Here is a 16434-nt window from a genome sequence, read left to right on the forward strand (position 1 = left end):
AGTAGCGGTAGCATTCCAGTCGTAGAGACACAGTGAGTCCTCATTAATTTGAGTACAATATGATTTGATACATTTATTTATTTCTTCAATTTAGTTCTACGAAGTTAGTTGGAGACTTGTTCCTTTAACTCTTTATTTAGATAGTTTAGAGGCTTTCAGATTTATGTTCAGATTTAAGTTCAGACTTAGCTTTCAGATTGAGTTGTTTTGAGTATTTTCACTCACATGATTGTATTTAGTTGAACCTTATGGCCTTACAGTTCTATGTATTCCATATTATTATATCTTGATTTGCTGTATATAGGTACAGATATCAATCATGGGTTAGCTTATGGTCCTTCGAGGTCATGACCACCGTGTAGCATTCTGGTTCAGCAAATCGGGGTGTTACAACCTTCCACTAGGTCAACAGAATTCCTTAGCCGAAATCTTTGTTCGCGGATTAGTTTTAGAGTTAAATCATTTTTGAAAAAGGATTTTTCAAAGGTGACTTGGCACACCAGATTTATGTCAACTGGCGAATCTGAATAAAAAATGTAAAAGTTCTTTTTTTTTGAAATAAATTCTTATCTTTTGTCACTTAATAATAAAAATCCTTTCAAACTTTAAAATCCTATCTTTTTGTTGTAAAAGGGGGTGTGACCTCTCTGATGACTCTACTGAAGATTTTTCAAAATTCGAGCTTATTTTTGGAGTTGTATAGGCTTAATTTGACATCATGGTTGTATAAACGTTGTTTGTGTTATCGTTTGTGTTATTGCTTTTGAGTGCCTACGTGCTCTTTGTTTAGAGTTTTTCTCTTATGTGTTACCGCTTTATATCTGGAATCATGTGCATAACCCGAGTCAATTCTTTCTACAACAAGTTCTGTAGTACACACTGTGTACATGACCTATAGTTGAGTCACTCTTATTTTTGGAGGGGGTAACGTTGGCTGGTATGGAGTACGTGGAAAGTAAAGTAGCCACTATAGACCACACGCTCCCCCGAACAGCCTTGTTAGTAAACCCCAGCTTAGGTCATCCTTTAGGTCATGGTCATGTGCATCATATTGATACCTAGATGGGCCTACTTGGTCCTTTGTAGGAAACTTACCACTAAAGTATCCCTACGTGCTAAATTTTGCATCTCTGAGGGTAACATGATAATTTGATAGACTGGTTTTGAGAAAAGCATGTGCTAGAATTAAATAAAGGTGTATAGGCATGGAAAAATAAAAAAAAAAAGGGAAAAAAGATGAAAAAAAAGTTTCATAGTTTTTTAGAGTTCTTTATTGCTTTTATTTTTTACAATCTAAAAATTCAAAAAGATTTTCTTACCTTTTTCATGCATTTAGTCAAAAACAAAAAAACCTTTAAAAGATTTTCCCTTTTATCTCCTTTAGCATGCATTCATAATTCAAAAATTTCAAAAAATATTTTTTAGGAGCTTTTTAATAAGTAAAATTCAAAAAAAAAAAATGGTAGAAGTTTTGTATACTTTGTATAACGAAATTATCAAAAGATTTTTTCTTTCATAGTTGTTGGTGTCATTTTGTGTGATGTATCAAATTAAAAACCCGAAAAGATTTGTCTTTCATCGCCTGTTTATATTTGTATCACTCAAGTTAAGTTTTAGTTTGTTATCTAATCCTTAATTGTCCAATCAGGACGAACCACGCACCCCTGATTCTCCTCTGTCAGGAGTGAGATACGTAGACAGACTATTGTGGGTTTGGGGATCTTATTTAAAAAATTCAAAAAGATTTTTTTCACTCTTTATTAGAGTAGGTGTCAATATATTCTTTAAAAGAAAACCGGAAAAAAAATTTCTTTAATAGTTCCAATTTTCATTTTCATATGAAATTTAAAATTGAAAACCCAAAAAGATTTTCTTTGGTAATCATAGATTTCATTTTGTGCTGGGAATTTAAACAGAAAAAATGCAAAAAGATTTTCGTCAATTCTTTTGATAATTTATTATTTTCTTTTCTTTTAAAGTCTTAATAAAAAAGAAAAAGAAGGGAAAAAGAGTTTAATTGGCCATTTATGCAAGACTTCATGAACTATATACACCTGATTCTCCTCTCTCAGGAGTGAATTACGTATGCACCATTCTTGGGTTCAGTGATACTTTCAAAAAGAAAAAAAATAAGAGAGGTTTTGAAAAAAAATGTTGAACTCTAACGCATTTGTTATCTCTTGTTCAGTTAGTTTAAGGTGGTTGGTTTGTGGAATCCTGGATGGTCCTTCATATCACACCAAATCTAAGGAATGATTAGCTATGTCCAACAAGGATATAGAGAGTGACATCATGGATCAAACAAAAAATCAAGAAAATGAAAGTTTAAAGGAAGAGAATTTGAGACTAAGGCAACAAATGATGGAAATGTATCGATCTTGGGTTAGTGGGTTGCCTTCTCGTCCATTCCTTACTATTGACCCCACAAATACCCTGAGTTTTTTTATCATAATTGAAAGCTCCATGTCCTAATGTTTTTGATGCACCACGATATGCCTCAGAATTAATTCCATGCCAAAATAATCTCAATGTTTCCACCACACTTTCTCTAGCTCCTCAGCATAATCCTACTATATTCACAGCACCATATGTCATCTGTGGTTTTATTGCTCAATCCTCTGCTAAGACTTGCACATTGGCTAGCCGCCCAACGGTTGTGCTTCCCCATGCAACTAGTGAACCAATTTATAGTACTCTTGGTGATCATTGTTATACTCCTGAGCCTACTTTTAAGTTAATTGGGCCACTAAAATTTCTTAAGAAGAAGCCATGTGTATTAGAAGAGCCAAAGAAAATTGTTGGAAAAATAAAGAGTGCAGAAAATGATATGAAATGTTCCTTGGGACTTGTGGGCTGTGAAGATGTTTCATACAAAGACTGGGGCATGTATTCAAGTGATAACTCTCCTCCAAGCCTTAACATATAAAAATTTGAGCAGAAAAATAGATATTGGGAATCCATGGAATATTTGGGAGTGAGAAAGATACATCTACCAGTTTAGTTGGAGAACGGGCACATCCAAAAAGGCGATGTCGTCGTTACCGTTATTCTCAAGCCCAAATTCATACCCAAGATCTCTATAATCACTCCCAAAATCCATTATACTCCATTTCTCCACCTCCATATCTAGCATATTGCGCATAACCATATGTCTAACTTCCTTCTTACTCAAAATGGTGTGCACCAACTCTTCAGAGTCATTTTCCAATTCCACAAACACGCCAAAGACCTTCTAGGACCAATTTTAGATCTAGGCAAAATAATGAAATGAGAAAGAAATCGAGGGATAGCTTTACACCAATTGGAGAGTCGTATGCCAGCTTATTTCAGAGATTGGTACAATGGGGCATGATCACTCCTCTTCTTGGGCACACTGTTAATCCCCGTTCTAGAAAGTTTGATCCTAATGTACGATATGCATATCATTCTGATTTTCAAGGTCATAGTATTGAAGATTGTCGAGATTTGAAAAGAGAAATTTAAAAGTTTATTCAAGATGGATCAATTATGGTGCAGAACATTGATAGTAAGGGAAGCTCTAGTCATGATGATATGCAAACTAGTGGCTAATATGTTAGGCTGAGCAATTGGGAAGTCACTTCTCTCCTTACGAGGGATGATTGTTGGTAGTTTATTTTATTTTCCTTTTTGTTTTCCGAATTATCTTAGGATTGTAGTTCAGAATCTATCTTGTTTTGTTTCTTTGTTATTCATGTTTAAACCCCTCTATATTTTATTTTAACTAAATAAAATGTCCCCTTTTCCTTTGTGCTTTAAATATGTGTTGTTTGTTGGTTTTATTTACATAGTACATTTTATGTTGGCTCTAGTGATATGACATGCTTGAGGAATTTTCAGCCAGATCTTAAAATTCAGTTTAAGCATGAACTTTGAATCAGAAGGCTAAAGTTAGAAAGAGCATCTGAGAAAATTGATAGAGTGTTGACACATTTGGTGACCATGTTGAAGTCTTCTTTAAAAATTAAGACAATTAATTTGAGAATCACAAGCATAAATTGGTCTTTAATTGAAAATCCTAGCTTAATTAGGTCAAACAGCGGATGTGTGATCTCGAGGAACAAAAAAAAAATTAAATCCATGAAAGCATAAGTCATTCAATATGAGGGATATACAACAATGGTGGAGTTGTATGTCTGACAAGTGTAGAAGAAGAGGTGGCACACATGCTCAGTTAAAGTTAGTATTGTTAAAGAGTCACTAATGATCATCACTTATCTTTTCATATTGCATGATATGTACTTGTATTTTCAAGGATTTATATAATGAAAGCTTTTCATTCTGCTATCCAAATATTGTGTCATCCTTTGTTTACCCCATTTGAGCCTTATTTTTATTTTCTTTCATACCCCTCTTTTGGAATCAAGATAGAGTTAACAATGCTTAAAATAAAAGTGTCAAGCAAAAGAATAGAGTTAGAAAAGTTTCAAAAAAAGCAACAACCAAAAAAAAGAAAAAATATGTCCAAAAAGAAAGAAAGAGGAGAAAGTCAAGAAAGATAAAGTCAGAAAAGTCCCAAAGAGAAAAAGAGCCAATAAAAGAAAATGAAAGAAAGAAAGAAAAATCATATCAAAAGAAAGAACAAGCTATCAGAACTACATGCGACCTGATTCTTCTCTCTCAAGAGTGAGATACGTAGGCTGCCCTACTCTGGGCTCGGTCCAACCAAATAAATAATTTAGAGTCACCTAGCTAAAGAAATTGGGGCATGGGTTAATCCTCATTGTTTGAGTCAATTCCAAAAGTTGTAAGTCCTAACCCGCTTCAAGTGTCGTTTGGGCCTCATGCCATCCTTTCTTTCGAACTCTATCAAAAAAACAAGTTACAACTAAAGAAAGACCTTTAGATCAATCTTTAAGAAGGTTAAGGCTAAGCATGCAAGGGATATGATGATGTATTTTGGAAACTACTTGCCTTCTTAACCATAAGGAATCATGAGAGAAGTAAAAATTAGAGAATCTTATTAGTGAAAATCCTCACGGGCACCATAAGGTGATGGTAAGTCAAGAAAGATAAAAATGAGAGAGTCTTATTGGTAAAAACCTTTATGGGCACTATAGGACGACTGTGAGTTTAGAAAAATAAAAATAAGAGTCTCATTGGTGAAAAATCCTCATGGACACCATAGGAAAATGGTGAGTTGAGAGGATAAAAATGAGAGTCTCAATGGTGAAAAACCCTCACAAACATCGTAAGGCAATGGTGAGCTGAGAAAAAGAAAATGATATAGGCTTATTGGCGAGAACCCTTCAAAGCACCACTAGCAGAATGAGGTCTTAAATGTAATTGACCTAGGGAAGCAAGTCAGTTCCAAGACCATAACTCAACAATAAATGGTAGACAATGTGGATGGAAAGATCCGAAAGATTAATCCAAGATGCATGGCATAATCATTAGAGTTGAATGTTATTTTAGATAAATTTTCATTTCTTTGTTTCAAATGGGGACGTTTATTGTCTTTTCTTTCTTCTTTATGTTTTTGTTTTGTTTTCTTTTCTTGAGTCAGTTATCTAAGTAAAAAATAAATCATTGCGATTTTTTCTCTTATCTTTGAGTCAACCCCATGTCAAAACAAATGAGAAAAGATTTCAAAATTGGCTGCCAGCTTCTTCAATTTCACAAAGCAAGACAAAGGGCCAGCACAGGAAAGAAACAAGATTGCTAGTCAGAACAAGGCATGCAGAAGGTTGTTATCAACACACAAATAGGGTGAATTCATGGAAATACCAAGATTTAAAGGGGATTGTTTGAGAATTATAGCAAAACAAAGATACTGTGTTTGCTTCAGAGTCACTCTTAATATTCAGAGTTTGGACCAACGGTGCGACAAGGCAATGGAAGATGCTAATGATTGAAAACAAGATCTAAATGGGACAAGTGCAAGAGAAATCTCCTCAAATGCCAAAGCCACAAGCCAGCCACCCTGTTTTAAACTAAAAAGTTTTCTTTGTATAAACAAGAACAATTACGACCTTCTAATCAAGGGCTTCAAAGCAAAAATACCTAGAGGTAAAATTCCTTATTTCTGTAAATGCAGTATCGTTGTACAGGTTTGGTAATCCCAATTGTGGTAAAACTCATCATCTTGTACCCCTTTGAGATAAATTCTCTAATTTGGTTCTTTCATGTCTCATATCTAGGAACCGAACTTCCTAATTTGAACCGTTAATGCACTGTAGTAAAGACCTTTCACTTTCACTCTTAAGAGAGGAACATTTTGGTTTTGGCCATTGAATTTCATCCCCGAAAGTGAACTTGCTGATCAGAATCTTGATTCAGCTTTGCATTATGCACTGTTGCAAGTTTTTATGATTGAGTTTGCCCCCGCAAAAGCTTTTGAGGAAAACTGGGGCAACAAAAAAATTAAAAGTAATTCATGTTATATGGAATTTACTTTATGTTCAGGACCACCATGGAAAATGTGAATTTACTTTCTGTTCAGGTCCCTCATGAAAAATGAGAATTTACTTTATGTTCATGACCTTTCTAAATAATGGGAATTTACTTCATTTTCAGGACCTCCTGGAAAATGGGAATTAACTTTCTATTGAGGACCCTCCTAAAAAATGGAAATTTACTTTCTATTCAGGACCCTCTTAGAAAATGGGAATTTACTTTCTTTTCAGGACCCTCCTAAAAAATGGAAATTTACTTCATGTTTAGGACCCTCCTAGAAAATGGGAATTCCCTTTTCCATTCAGGACCCTCCTGAAAAATGAAAATTTACTTTCTGTTCAGGACCCTGCTTGAAAATGAGACCATGCTTTCAAAACGATATCATCCTTTATCATAATCTTAATTTGGAATAATTTTCATTCTAGTTTTTATTTTGGATTTCAAGACCCTCCTAAAAAATAGGAATTACTTCATTTTTAGGACCCACCTGGAAAATGGGAAGTTATTTCATGTTCAGGACCCTCCTGGAAAATGGAAATTTACTTTATGTTCAGGACCCTTCTGAAAAATAAAAATTTACTTTATGTTCAGGACCATCATGGAAAATGGGAATTCACTTTATGTTCAGGACCTTCCTAAAAAATGGGAATTTACTTTATGTTCAGGATCCTCCTGAAAAATGGGGCATAACTTTGAGAAAAGAAGAAAGTCTTTCTTTATCATAACATTGGTTTGGGATAATTTTCTTTCTAGTTTTGATGTGGTTTCAGTAACCCGCCTGAAGAACAGGGTAATGAAATTGAAAGTTAGGATCCTGCCTCAAGAAAAGGGTGATGAAATTGAAAGTCAGGAGCCCACCTAAAGAACAAGGTGATGAAAATTAAAAGTCAGGAACCCGCCTGAAGAACAGGGAGATGAAATTGAAAGTTAGGAGCTCACCCAAAGAATAGAATGTTAAAAATTGCATGTCAGAAGGACGCCTGAAGAATAAAGTGATGAAATTAAAAGTCAGGAATTCGCCTGAAGAACAGGGTGATGAAATGGCAAGTCAGGAGCCCGCCTGAAGAACAGGGTGATAAAATTGAAAGTCAGGATCCCGTCTGAAGAACAAGGGTGATGAAATTAAAAGTCAGGTGCCTGCTTGACTAATAGTGTGATTATATTGAAATTTTGGAGCCCGCTTGAAGAACAGGATGATAAAATTGTAAGTCAGGAGCCCGCCTAAAGAATAGGGTGAGGAAATTCCAAGTGAGGAGCCTGCCTGAAGAACAGGGTGAAGAAATTACAAGTCAGGAGATCGCCTAAAGAACAAAGTGATGAAATTGTAAGTCAGGAGCCTTCCTGAAGAACAGGGTGATGAAATGGAAAGTCAGGAGCCCGCCTGAAAAAAGGGTTATGATATTGAAATTCAGAAACCCGCCTGAAGCATAGGGTGATGAAATTGAAAGTTGGGAGCCTACCTAAAGAATTGGATGATATAATGGCAAGTTAGACAGGGCCTCACTCGACTCTCCAACTCAGTATAGTCTCTCTCTGTCCAACCCTTTGATATACCTGTGACTTTATTTCTTCACAAATTGGGTAATTAGGATGTCCAAAGTCAAGACTCGGGTTCCCTTCTTCCTTCTATTTCTTTCCTTGAATAATGGTCGGGTCAAAATTTGATCTCGTTGTCTATTTTTTTGTCTGAAAACACTTTGTGTTTACATCCAAAAAGGAACATGATGTAGAAACCTAATTTTGTCCCTCCCAAAACCCAATTCATCCACTTTTACCTCACGTTATCATACACCCTCACCCATGTGATTACACCCCACAAAAATACAAAAAAAATTAACAACCCTTAACAGATCTTTGACAAATTTTATCTTGTTCTAATCATCCTAAAAACCTACCCTTATCTCACACACTATCCCCATACCCTACCCGCATGACCCCCTACCTACTCTTTTATTCACATGCCTCACATATACATACACCAGCCCAATACACTAGGGGGCCGCCACTAATAAATTCACACACACACAATATATACAAAGATTGCTCCATCACTGAAAAGGGGGGACACTGACCATTTCCATTTTCACATACCCATATACAATCTTACAATACACACACAAAACAGGGGGTTTTCTTTTTCTTTCCATCACAAAACACATACAACGACACCCACCATCGCATATACACCATACACACACACCACTGCCTATTAAAGATACACACATACCAGTGAGTGAGAGAGAAATGAGTGAAGAGAAAAGGAAGTAGAGAGAGGAATTTGAGTGATATAAGAGAGTGAAAAGGCGTAAGATCCGGCGAGTAACCCTTTTTTCGGTGGGTTCTTACCATAAATAGTACCGACACCAGGTTTTGCTAAGTGTTTCATCACCAGTAGGGTCGTTGGAATTTTGACAGGGTAAGAATAGTTTGTACACCTCCAATTTGATTCAAATCCGACATGAAATAGTCGAGTTTGACTTGTTTTTGTCCAATTCCAGCGACATCCATCAGAATATGGTAAAAATTGGCAATTTGGTGGATTCGTATTGACGTTGTTTTGATTTGTTTAAATCTATCCATTTGGTTTTTCTATATTCTGAGTTGAAGTTATTCGTTGTCGAGGTTCAAATCGAGTATTTAGGACGCGAATTATACCAGATCTAATGGCAATAATATATTGATTTTTAAAGCGGCATTGAGATTTAATTCTATCTCCTTTCTCTTTAATTTTTACGTGAATGTGAATGATTTATTGTTTGACATGTTTGAATCTTTGCTTTGTGTTGGTTGATGTTGGATTTGAATGTGGAAATTTGGATTGGTAGTCGAAGAATTGATTAATTATTTTGAAAATGAATGCGGGAAGGGATTGGTCTCGATAAAAGTAAATTTGGATAAATTTTGATTCCTTGATGATGTTGAATATGATAGGCAAATAGTAGGCTCGGGTAGGCTAAGAAGTAGGCACTAGTGTGGACTCTGCTTCAATATGCAATTCAGCGTGAGTGCTTAACTTTTTCTGATTCATGTCACTTGGCTCATCTTGGGGCGAAACACTAGATTCTTTAAAGGAGGTGGGACGAAACATGGCAGTTTCATCGAATACAACATCCCTTCTAATTATAACTTTTCTGTTTTCTAGACACGAAAGCTTATATCATTTAACACCAGACTTATAACCCATAAAAAAGCACTTGACAGATCTACATTCTAACTTTCCATTATCAACATGAGTATAAGAAGGACATCCGAATATCTTCAAATCAGAGTAACTAGAAGGAGTACCGAACCATACCTCTTGTGGAGTCTTTTTACCAATCGCGACTAAAGGAGACTGGTTAATAAGAAGACAAGATGTGGAAGCAGCTTTGACCCAAAAAGACTTGGGTAAACAAGCATTAGAGAGCATTCAACATACCTTGTCCCTTATAATCCTATTAATTCATTCGGACACACCATTCTACTGTGGAGTATGACGAACTGTTAGGTGCGTCATAGTTCCTTCCAACTTGCACAAAACATTAAATTCATTAGAACAAAACTCTAAACCATTATCAGTCCGAAGCTATTTTACATGTTTCCCTATTTGGTTTTTCAATCATAGTCTTCCACTCCTTGAAAAAGGAAACACATTATTCTATTGCTCCAGGAAGAACACCCAAACTTTTAAGAATAGTCATCAATAATAGTTAACATATAATTAGCACCTTCCCTAGAAGGTACTCTAGAAAGACCCCAGAGATCAGAATGAGTGTAATCAAGTGTGCCTTTAGTCTTATGGATGCCCTTAGTGAATCTGGCTCTCTTCTTGTTCCCAAAAATGAAGTGCTTATAGAACTCCAGTTAGGTAACACTCTGGCCATCAAGAACTCCTCTCCTCCTTAGTTCAACCATCTATTTTCATTCATATGTCCCAGAAGCATATGCCAAGGTTTAGTAACATCACTATCTGATAGAGAGAAAGTAGAAATAGTTACATCAACTGTAACCATAGAGCCTTGCAAGACATAAAAATTAGCATTCTTTCTCTGTCCCTTCATCTCAACAAAAGCACCTTTGCAAACCTTCAGGAATCTACCTTCACCATTGTACTTATATCCATTCGAATCAAGGGTACTCAAGGAAATGAGATTTCCTTTATGTTTTGGGACACACCACACACCATAAGTATCCTCACAACCTCATCAAACATCTTAATTTTGATTGTTCTAATACCAGCTATCTTAGATGGTGTATTATTTCCTATCAACACAACAACTTTAGAGACCATTTCATATGTTGTAAACCAATCCCGATGGCGACACATATGAAATGTGAAAGATGAATCAAGAATCCAATCCTTAAAGGGTTTGGAGTTACCACTAGAGACTACCAAGAGTTCTCCAGCACTAGCGCTATCTTCAATAACACTGGCTTCACCGAACTTCTCTAGTTGGTTTCCTTTTTGTTTTTCAGATTCCCTTTTATTTCTATTCTGTAACTTATAACACTCAGATTTGAAATGACCCTTTTTTTGGCAATAATTAAAGGTTTTGTTTCTATTTCTAAATTTTGACCTATTCCTATCATCACCTCCAGAGTTCCCCTCATGAGTTTTTTCTCAAACATTGAGACCATCTCCTTGAGTTACCGGCCCATTCACAAGATACTTCATCTTCTCCTTAGAGAACAACACATCATAGATTTCATCTAAGGTTAGGATAGCACGACAATCTAAAATCGTATCCCTAAAGGTCAAATATGATACAGGCAGTGAACACGCCAAAATCAACCCTAGATTTTCCTCATCGTACTTAACCTCCAGAGTCTTTAAATCAGAGATGATTTTCTTAAATAAAGTAGGTGATCCTCCAAAGATGCATCCTTAGACATGCGATGAATAAATTCATTATTCGAGATGCCACTTACTAATTAGGCTCTTTATCATACTTAACGATTTAAGTTTCAACCACAACGCAACTACAGTGGTCTCCTTCAAAACTTCCTGTAGAATTTGATTGGATAAATGAAGGTGTATATGAGATAGAGCCTTTCGATCCTTCCATTGTTTCTCATCCTATGTACACGATGAGGGCATCTTATCAAACCTTAATTGAGCATTTTTCAAATCTATCTATGTTTGGACGACCCATATCTTAACCCGTTATAAAAAAGATCTGGTGTTGCAGACCAACAGCAGAATATCATACTTCATGTTTGCCATCCCCGAGAAAAAAAACTTGCGCTCTAACTCCAGTTTGCTATTGAAACAGATAGGAATAAAAAATACCACAAACAAAGAAAAACAAGAACAACACCCAGATTTTATGTGGAAACCTTTGATGGAAAAAACCACGGGCAGAGGAGTAGGACCTATTATGGAGAGGAATACTAGGAGGAGACGAAAGTCTCAATGATGTATGATAAAAACCATAAAAAACAACCCACTAAATCACACTTATATAATACGAGCGTAGAAATAAATCCTATGCCCAAAAACATTCAGGTCCGACATGGCCTGATCCCTCCACTACTACCATAGGACCCCTAAAAAATCTCAAAAAATGGGTCGCACCGCGAATTTTTCTAGGCCGAATCAATAAAATTCAGGTCAAAAACTCTAACACATATTTCAAAAAAGAGGGAGACATAAACCTTACTTTCTCTATAAGCACTAAAGTCTACAACAACAATAATAACATATCCAGTGTATATATTCCCAACAAAGTGGGGTCTAAGGAGTGTAGATGTATGCAGTTCATACCATTACCTTGAAGGTGAGGTAGAGATATTGTTTTCGTCCCAGACTAAAATAATTATTGTTCAACTAATACGCACGACAAAGAGCCTTTACGACCACACAAACAGTATATCGTTCTTTTATGAATTTATTAACATTTTTTAATCTTATATCATGATTTGAACTTATCTTCCTATAACATCATGACTGATATTTCCGCAAAATTTAAAATGTTAGCCGTGGAAAAGAAAACTCGTCATATGTGACCGAATTAGTTTTTTATTATTTGTACTATTTTACCGTGTGAGCACGAACAATGATCAAAACAAATAATTCTAACAAAAATTTGCAACTTTAGTTGATCAATTAATTTTAACAATCATTTGTTCAAAAATTTTACCATATATGTTGTTGATATTAATGGTACCTTGGTTTTCACTTTAAATTTATTCTTAAAATAGTCTTCTTTATCTTTTAAAATGATTTTAATTTCTTAACTATATTTGGAGGATCATACCAAATATTTTCATACAATTTAATGTTTTACTTTATTAGTGTTTAGATTTTTTCTATAAATAGTGTTTAAAACTGCCGATTGCTTCACCTCATTCTTCATTTGTCTTTTTTATTCTTATTTTATTTCACTAAGTGTTTTCTACAATTCTTTTCATGGCCAATAATATTTTTCCAAATAGTATAAAAGATGCCCCTAAGTGTAGAATATGTTTGGAAAAGGTAATTGACAATGCTGGGAGATCTATCACAAAACTTAGCTGTGAACACTTATTTCACACAGGTAACATATACTTAAATATTTGTAGATCTCCAATAACAAGAAAAATAAGCACCTTTCTTAAAATTCATTCATGTGTGTTTATTTTATTTTTTCTAGCAGCTAAATAGATCTTTCTTTACTCAACATAAGAATTATTTATCCGATTCATTAGGTTTTTTCTTGAATAATTTTGGATCATGAGATTTTTAGTACACATTTGGCCATATTTCATTGTAAAAATAGAAAAAAGCCATTTTTGTTTTCCAACTGAAAATTGATATTTGAAAATTTGAGTTGTGTTTGGCCATGAAATAAGTAGAGTTATTTTTTATTTTTTATGAGTTACTTCGAGTGGAAAAGTGAAAACAATTATTTTCTTATTTTTGAAAATTTTGAAAAATGTGAAAATACTTTTCTGGAATTTTATGGCTAAACGTATTTTACGGAGTTCAATTCTGGAAGATAGTAAAAACATTTTACGGCCAAACAACCCCTTAATTTCTTCTAAGAAAAACTTATTCATATAAATCAAGTAGTAAATTAGATTTTATTCTTTGATCCTTTAGATAAAATCTTTGAGTAAGTTTATTAAGAAAAGTGAAATGAAGAAGTTGGACGTCTCAGGAAGAAAAGATAAAGGATAATGCATGAATTTTTTTTTTATTTTTTTGTACCATCTCATCTAAATGTTTGACATTCATAAGATCAGTTTCATTCGTTTAACACATTAATTTCTAACCAATCTCCTTATTTAGGCAATTTTTTTTTGAAAAAACTATGAAATTTGCTAGTTATGAATTTCTATAGTATCATTGCATAGAACACTTAATCTTTATTTCCTTTTATGTAGACTGTATTGGGTCCGAGTTCAATGCAAGGGGGATTATGATATGCCCCCACTGCCAAGTTGTCGAAGAAAAAGGGAATTGGGTGCGATTTTCAAACTTTGGAGTTGAGGAAGAGACTAACGAAAAGGGCAAATATTGTGAAGAACAAGTAATTACCCATGTATTTTTACCTCATTATCATATCAAAATAAAGTGCATTAATTTAATGCATAACTAGGTAACGATAAATGTTACCATACTGATATAATCTGTAGCATAACTCTGGAGTGTACGGTAAGAAGTATCTATATTCAATTTTAGGGATTATGTTTAGTAGAAATTTTATCATTGTTGATTTCAATTTTTTAGTTTCATTGTAAATGAAGCTATATAGTTGTTTAGGTTTTCCATGGTTCATTAATTCTAAGGCAACAAAATTTTATTTGAAATTTTCATTAGCTAATAACACCTGAAGAAGAGTTGGAGCTTCCTGCAACGATCAAAATGTATGATGGAAATACTAGCAATATGAGGTAATTGATACTTATCATTTAGCATTTTTTTCCGATTAATTTTTATGTATAAATAGGCCTTATTTGTTTTCCTGTTATAAATAGATTTCTTTATATGATAAAATGGAATCTATTTAAAATAAAGTAGACTAGTTATAATCCATAAGAGTCAATTTTTAAAAAATTTATATTAATAAATAGATGCACATACATATATTTGTAATAAGTTAAATACCTAAATACCTTATAAATTTGACTCGGAATTTTAAAGCAGGTACCTTAATTTTAGTGACCAATTTAAATATATTTTTTGGCAAAAGCATGCCTCTAAAACAACTCTATATTTTTAACTCTCCTAGGAGCTTCACACACCATTTTTGCCTCTTAACTCAAACTCACAACCTTTGAGTGAGAAGTGAGGAGTGCAAATCGTTCAACCAACTTCTTATATGACAAACCATGTATTTTTCAGTTATACGTGAGAGCTTAAATAATAAGTGAAGTCTGTAAAAATAGTATCTTGCAAGATAGTCATGTACAATAGTAATAACTAGATATTTGAAAATTAATCTTCTATATGGAGATGGACAAATTGGGTGACTAGCCACTATAATCTTTTGATCACTTAATTATAGCTATTATTTAAGTAAAATAAATTAATTAAACTGAGTTTTCAGATTATTGTTTGTCTATGAATAATTAAATAATGTTTTTACAATATAACTTGTGTGGTGTTAATTTTTGTGTTACAAGTAATGAGATGGAGACAGAAGACCCTAGGGCAGATAGAGTTGTCCTAATGGACAGAATGATGAAGCTTATTCGCCAACAAAAAGAGTACGATCATTCTTTCAAATCCTTTTATAGTATATTTTCACAACATATATCTTTTTTGTATGAATTTTTCTTCCTATTTAAGTCTCAGATTTGTCCCTTTGCTATCTCAAATTGTCTAATTTTGATGGACCGTTTCTAAGATTCCCGTTAGCAAAATGTCTCGTAGTTGCCTTATCAACCATTAATGAAGGTTTTGTGTTGAATAGTCGGGCTCTATGTGTCAAAATTCTTCGAGGAATAAGGTTGAATTTGATCTCTCAACAATTTGATATGATCTAGCCTTACCTTCACATTGGATCTCTATGACGGATCAAGGGAGAAATGAAACTTTTTGTTCTAACGATAGAGAGAATATCAGACACATATACCATAAAGGGCACAATTATTTAATCTTAGACAATGCAAAAATAAATAGAGTGGTTGGGGGTAAGGGTTTATCTAATTTCACAAACTCGGATCACTTACAACCTTCTAGGAATTCTTTTTCCTTATAATTAGTTGGACACGGCCCACAATTACTTTATTGTCTTGTTAAACTTAAGAATTAGGCTCAATGCCTATAATACTATTTATACACTATTTAGGTTCGAAAGCACACCCTCTTTTATAATTTTTATTTGTTAAATGTTTGTTGGGAGGAAGGAAGGTATTTTATTTTGCAATTTAATTTGTATGATGAGCCATATGTTAATATTGTTAATATTAATACTTTGCACTTGGAAATAGATGTATTCAGTACTTATGCAAACAATTGCATATTCCTTCTCCTCCGGCAATTTCTCCGAAGATGATAGATCATAAGCAAATCTTTTTCTCGGGATCAAATTCTGCGCCGGATCCCATGAGTCATAGAGTATCCACTTCGCACGAGCAGACTCACACAATACCGTCCGTGGAGCTCACCGAGCTCACATGTACTTCACTCGGTAGGGATGGTCACCCATTGTCTTGTCAATGTTCTTGTTGTCGTTCGTCTGCAAGAAAGACACGTTTATGAAAAATATTTATGTAAAATAACCATCAAATATGATGTTTATGGATGGCTGTTCTATAAATTTTTTGAATTATAGGATCAAATCTCCGTCTTTTAGCTTTTGAATTTCGTAAAATCTTTTATATACTTATTTGTATGTTTATGCTATAATGTTCATCCCATCTAAATCCCATGAAGTGTTTTCATCGGATAAAGTAGTTCTGCTATACTTACTAGAATCTCATCCAAAATTTGGGCACTATAAGCAATAGTCAATAAAATAGTTCTATAAATAAAATGGCTAGACCAAATTGTCTCATTCATTTATGAAAATCTTTCTAGTCAAGAACAAAAAGTCATACTATCTAGCAAGAATA

General features: G+C 34.2%; 1 protein-coding gene across 1 annotated transcript; it reads left to right on the forward strand.

Moving 5' to 3' along the window:
• Positions 1-12755: 12755 nt before the first annotated feature.
• Positions 12756-16167, forward strand: LOC124898852. The gene is made up of 5 exons (XM_047412912.1): positions 12756-12929; positions 13759-13904; positions 14195-14268; positions 15001-15084; positions 15811-16167. The coding sequence occupies exons 1-5, from the start codon at positions 12803-12805 to the stop codon at positions 16079-16081; spliced, it is 702 nt and encodes a 233-aa protein (XP_047268868.1). The 5' UTR covers positions 12756-12802; the 3' UTR covers positions 16082-16167.
• Positions 16168-16434: the final 267 nt, after the last annotated feature.

This window comes from Capsicum annuum, chromosome 5, assembly GCF_002878395.1.
Source record: "Capsicum annuum cultivar UCD-10X-F1 chromosome 5, UCD10Xv1.1, whole genome shotgun sequence".
Taxonomy (NCBI): domain Eukaryota; kingdom Viridiplantae; phylum Streptophyta; class Magnoliopsida; order Solanales; family Solanaceae; genus Capsicum; species Capsicum annuum.

Excerpts from the sequence above, each read along its gene's own strand:
- LOC124898852 (XM_047412912.1), top strand. The coding sequence starts at position 12,803 with ATGGCCAATAATATTTTTCCAAATAGTATAAAAGATGCCCCTAAGTGT. Across the intron at positions 13,905-14,194 it reads GCAAATATTGTGAAGAACAA|CTAATAACACCTGAAGAAGA; the intron begins GTAATTACCCAT and ends AATTTTCATTAG. Across the intron at positions 14,269-15,000 it reads GGAAATACTAGCAATATGAG|TAATGAGATGGAGACAGAAG; the intron begins GTAATTGATACT and ends TTGTGTTACAAG.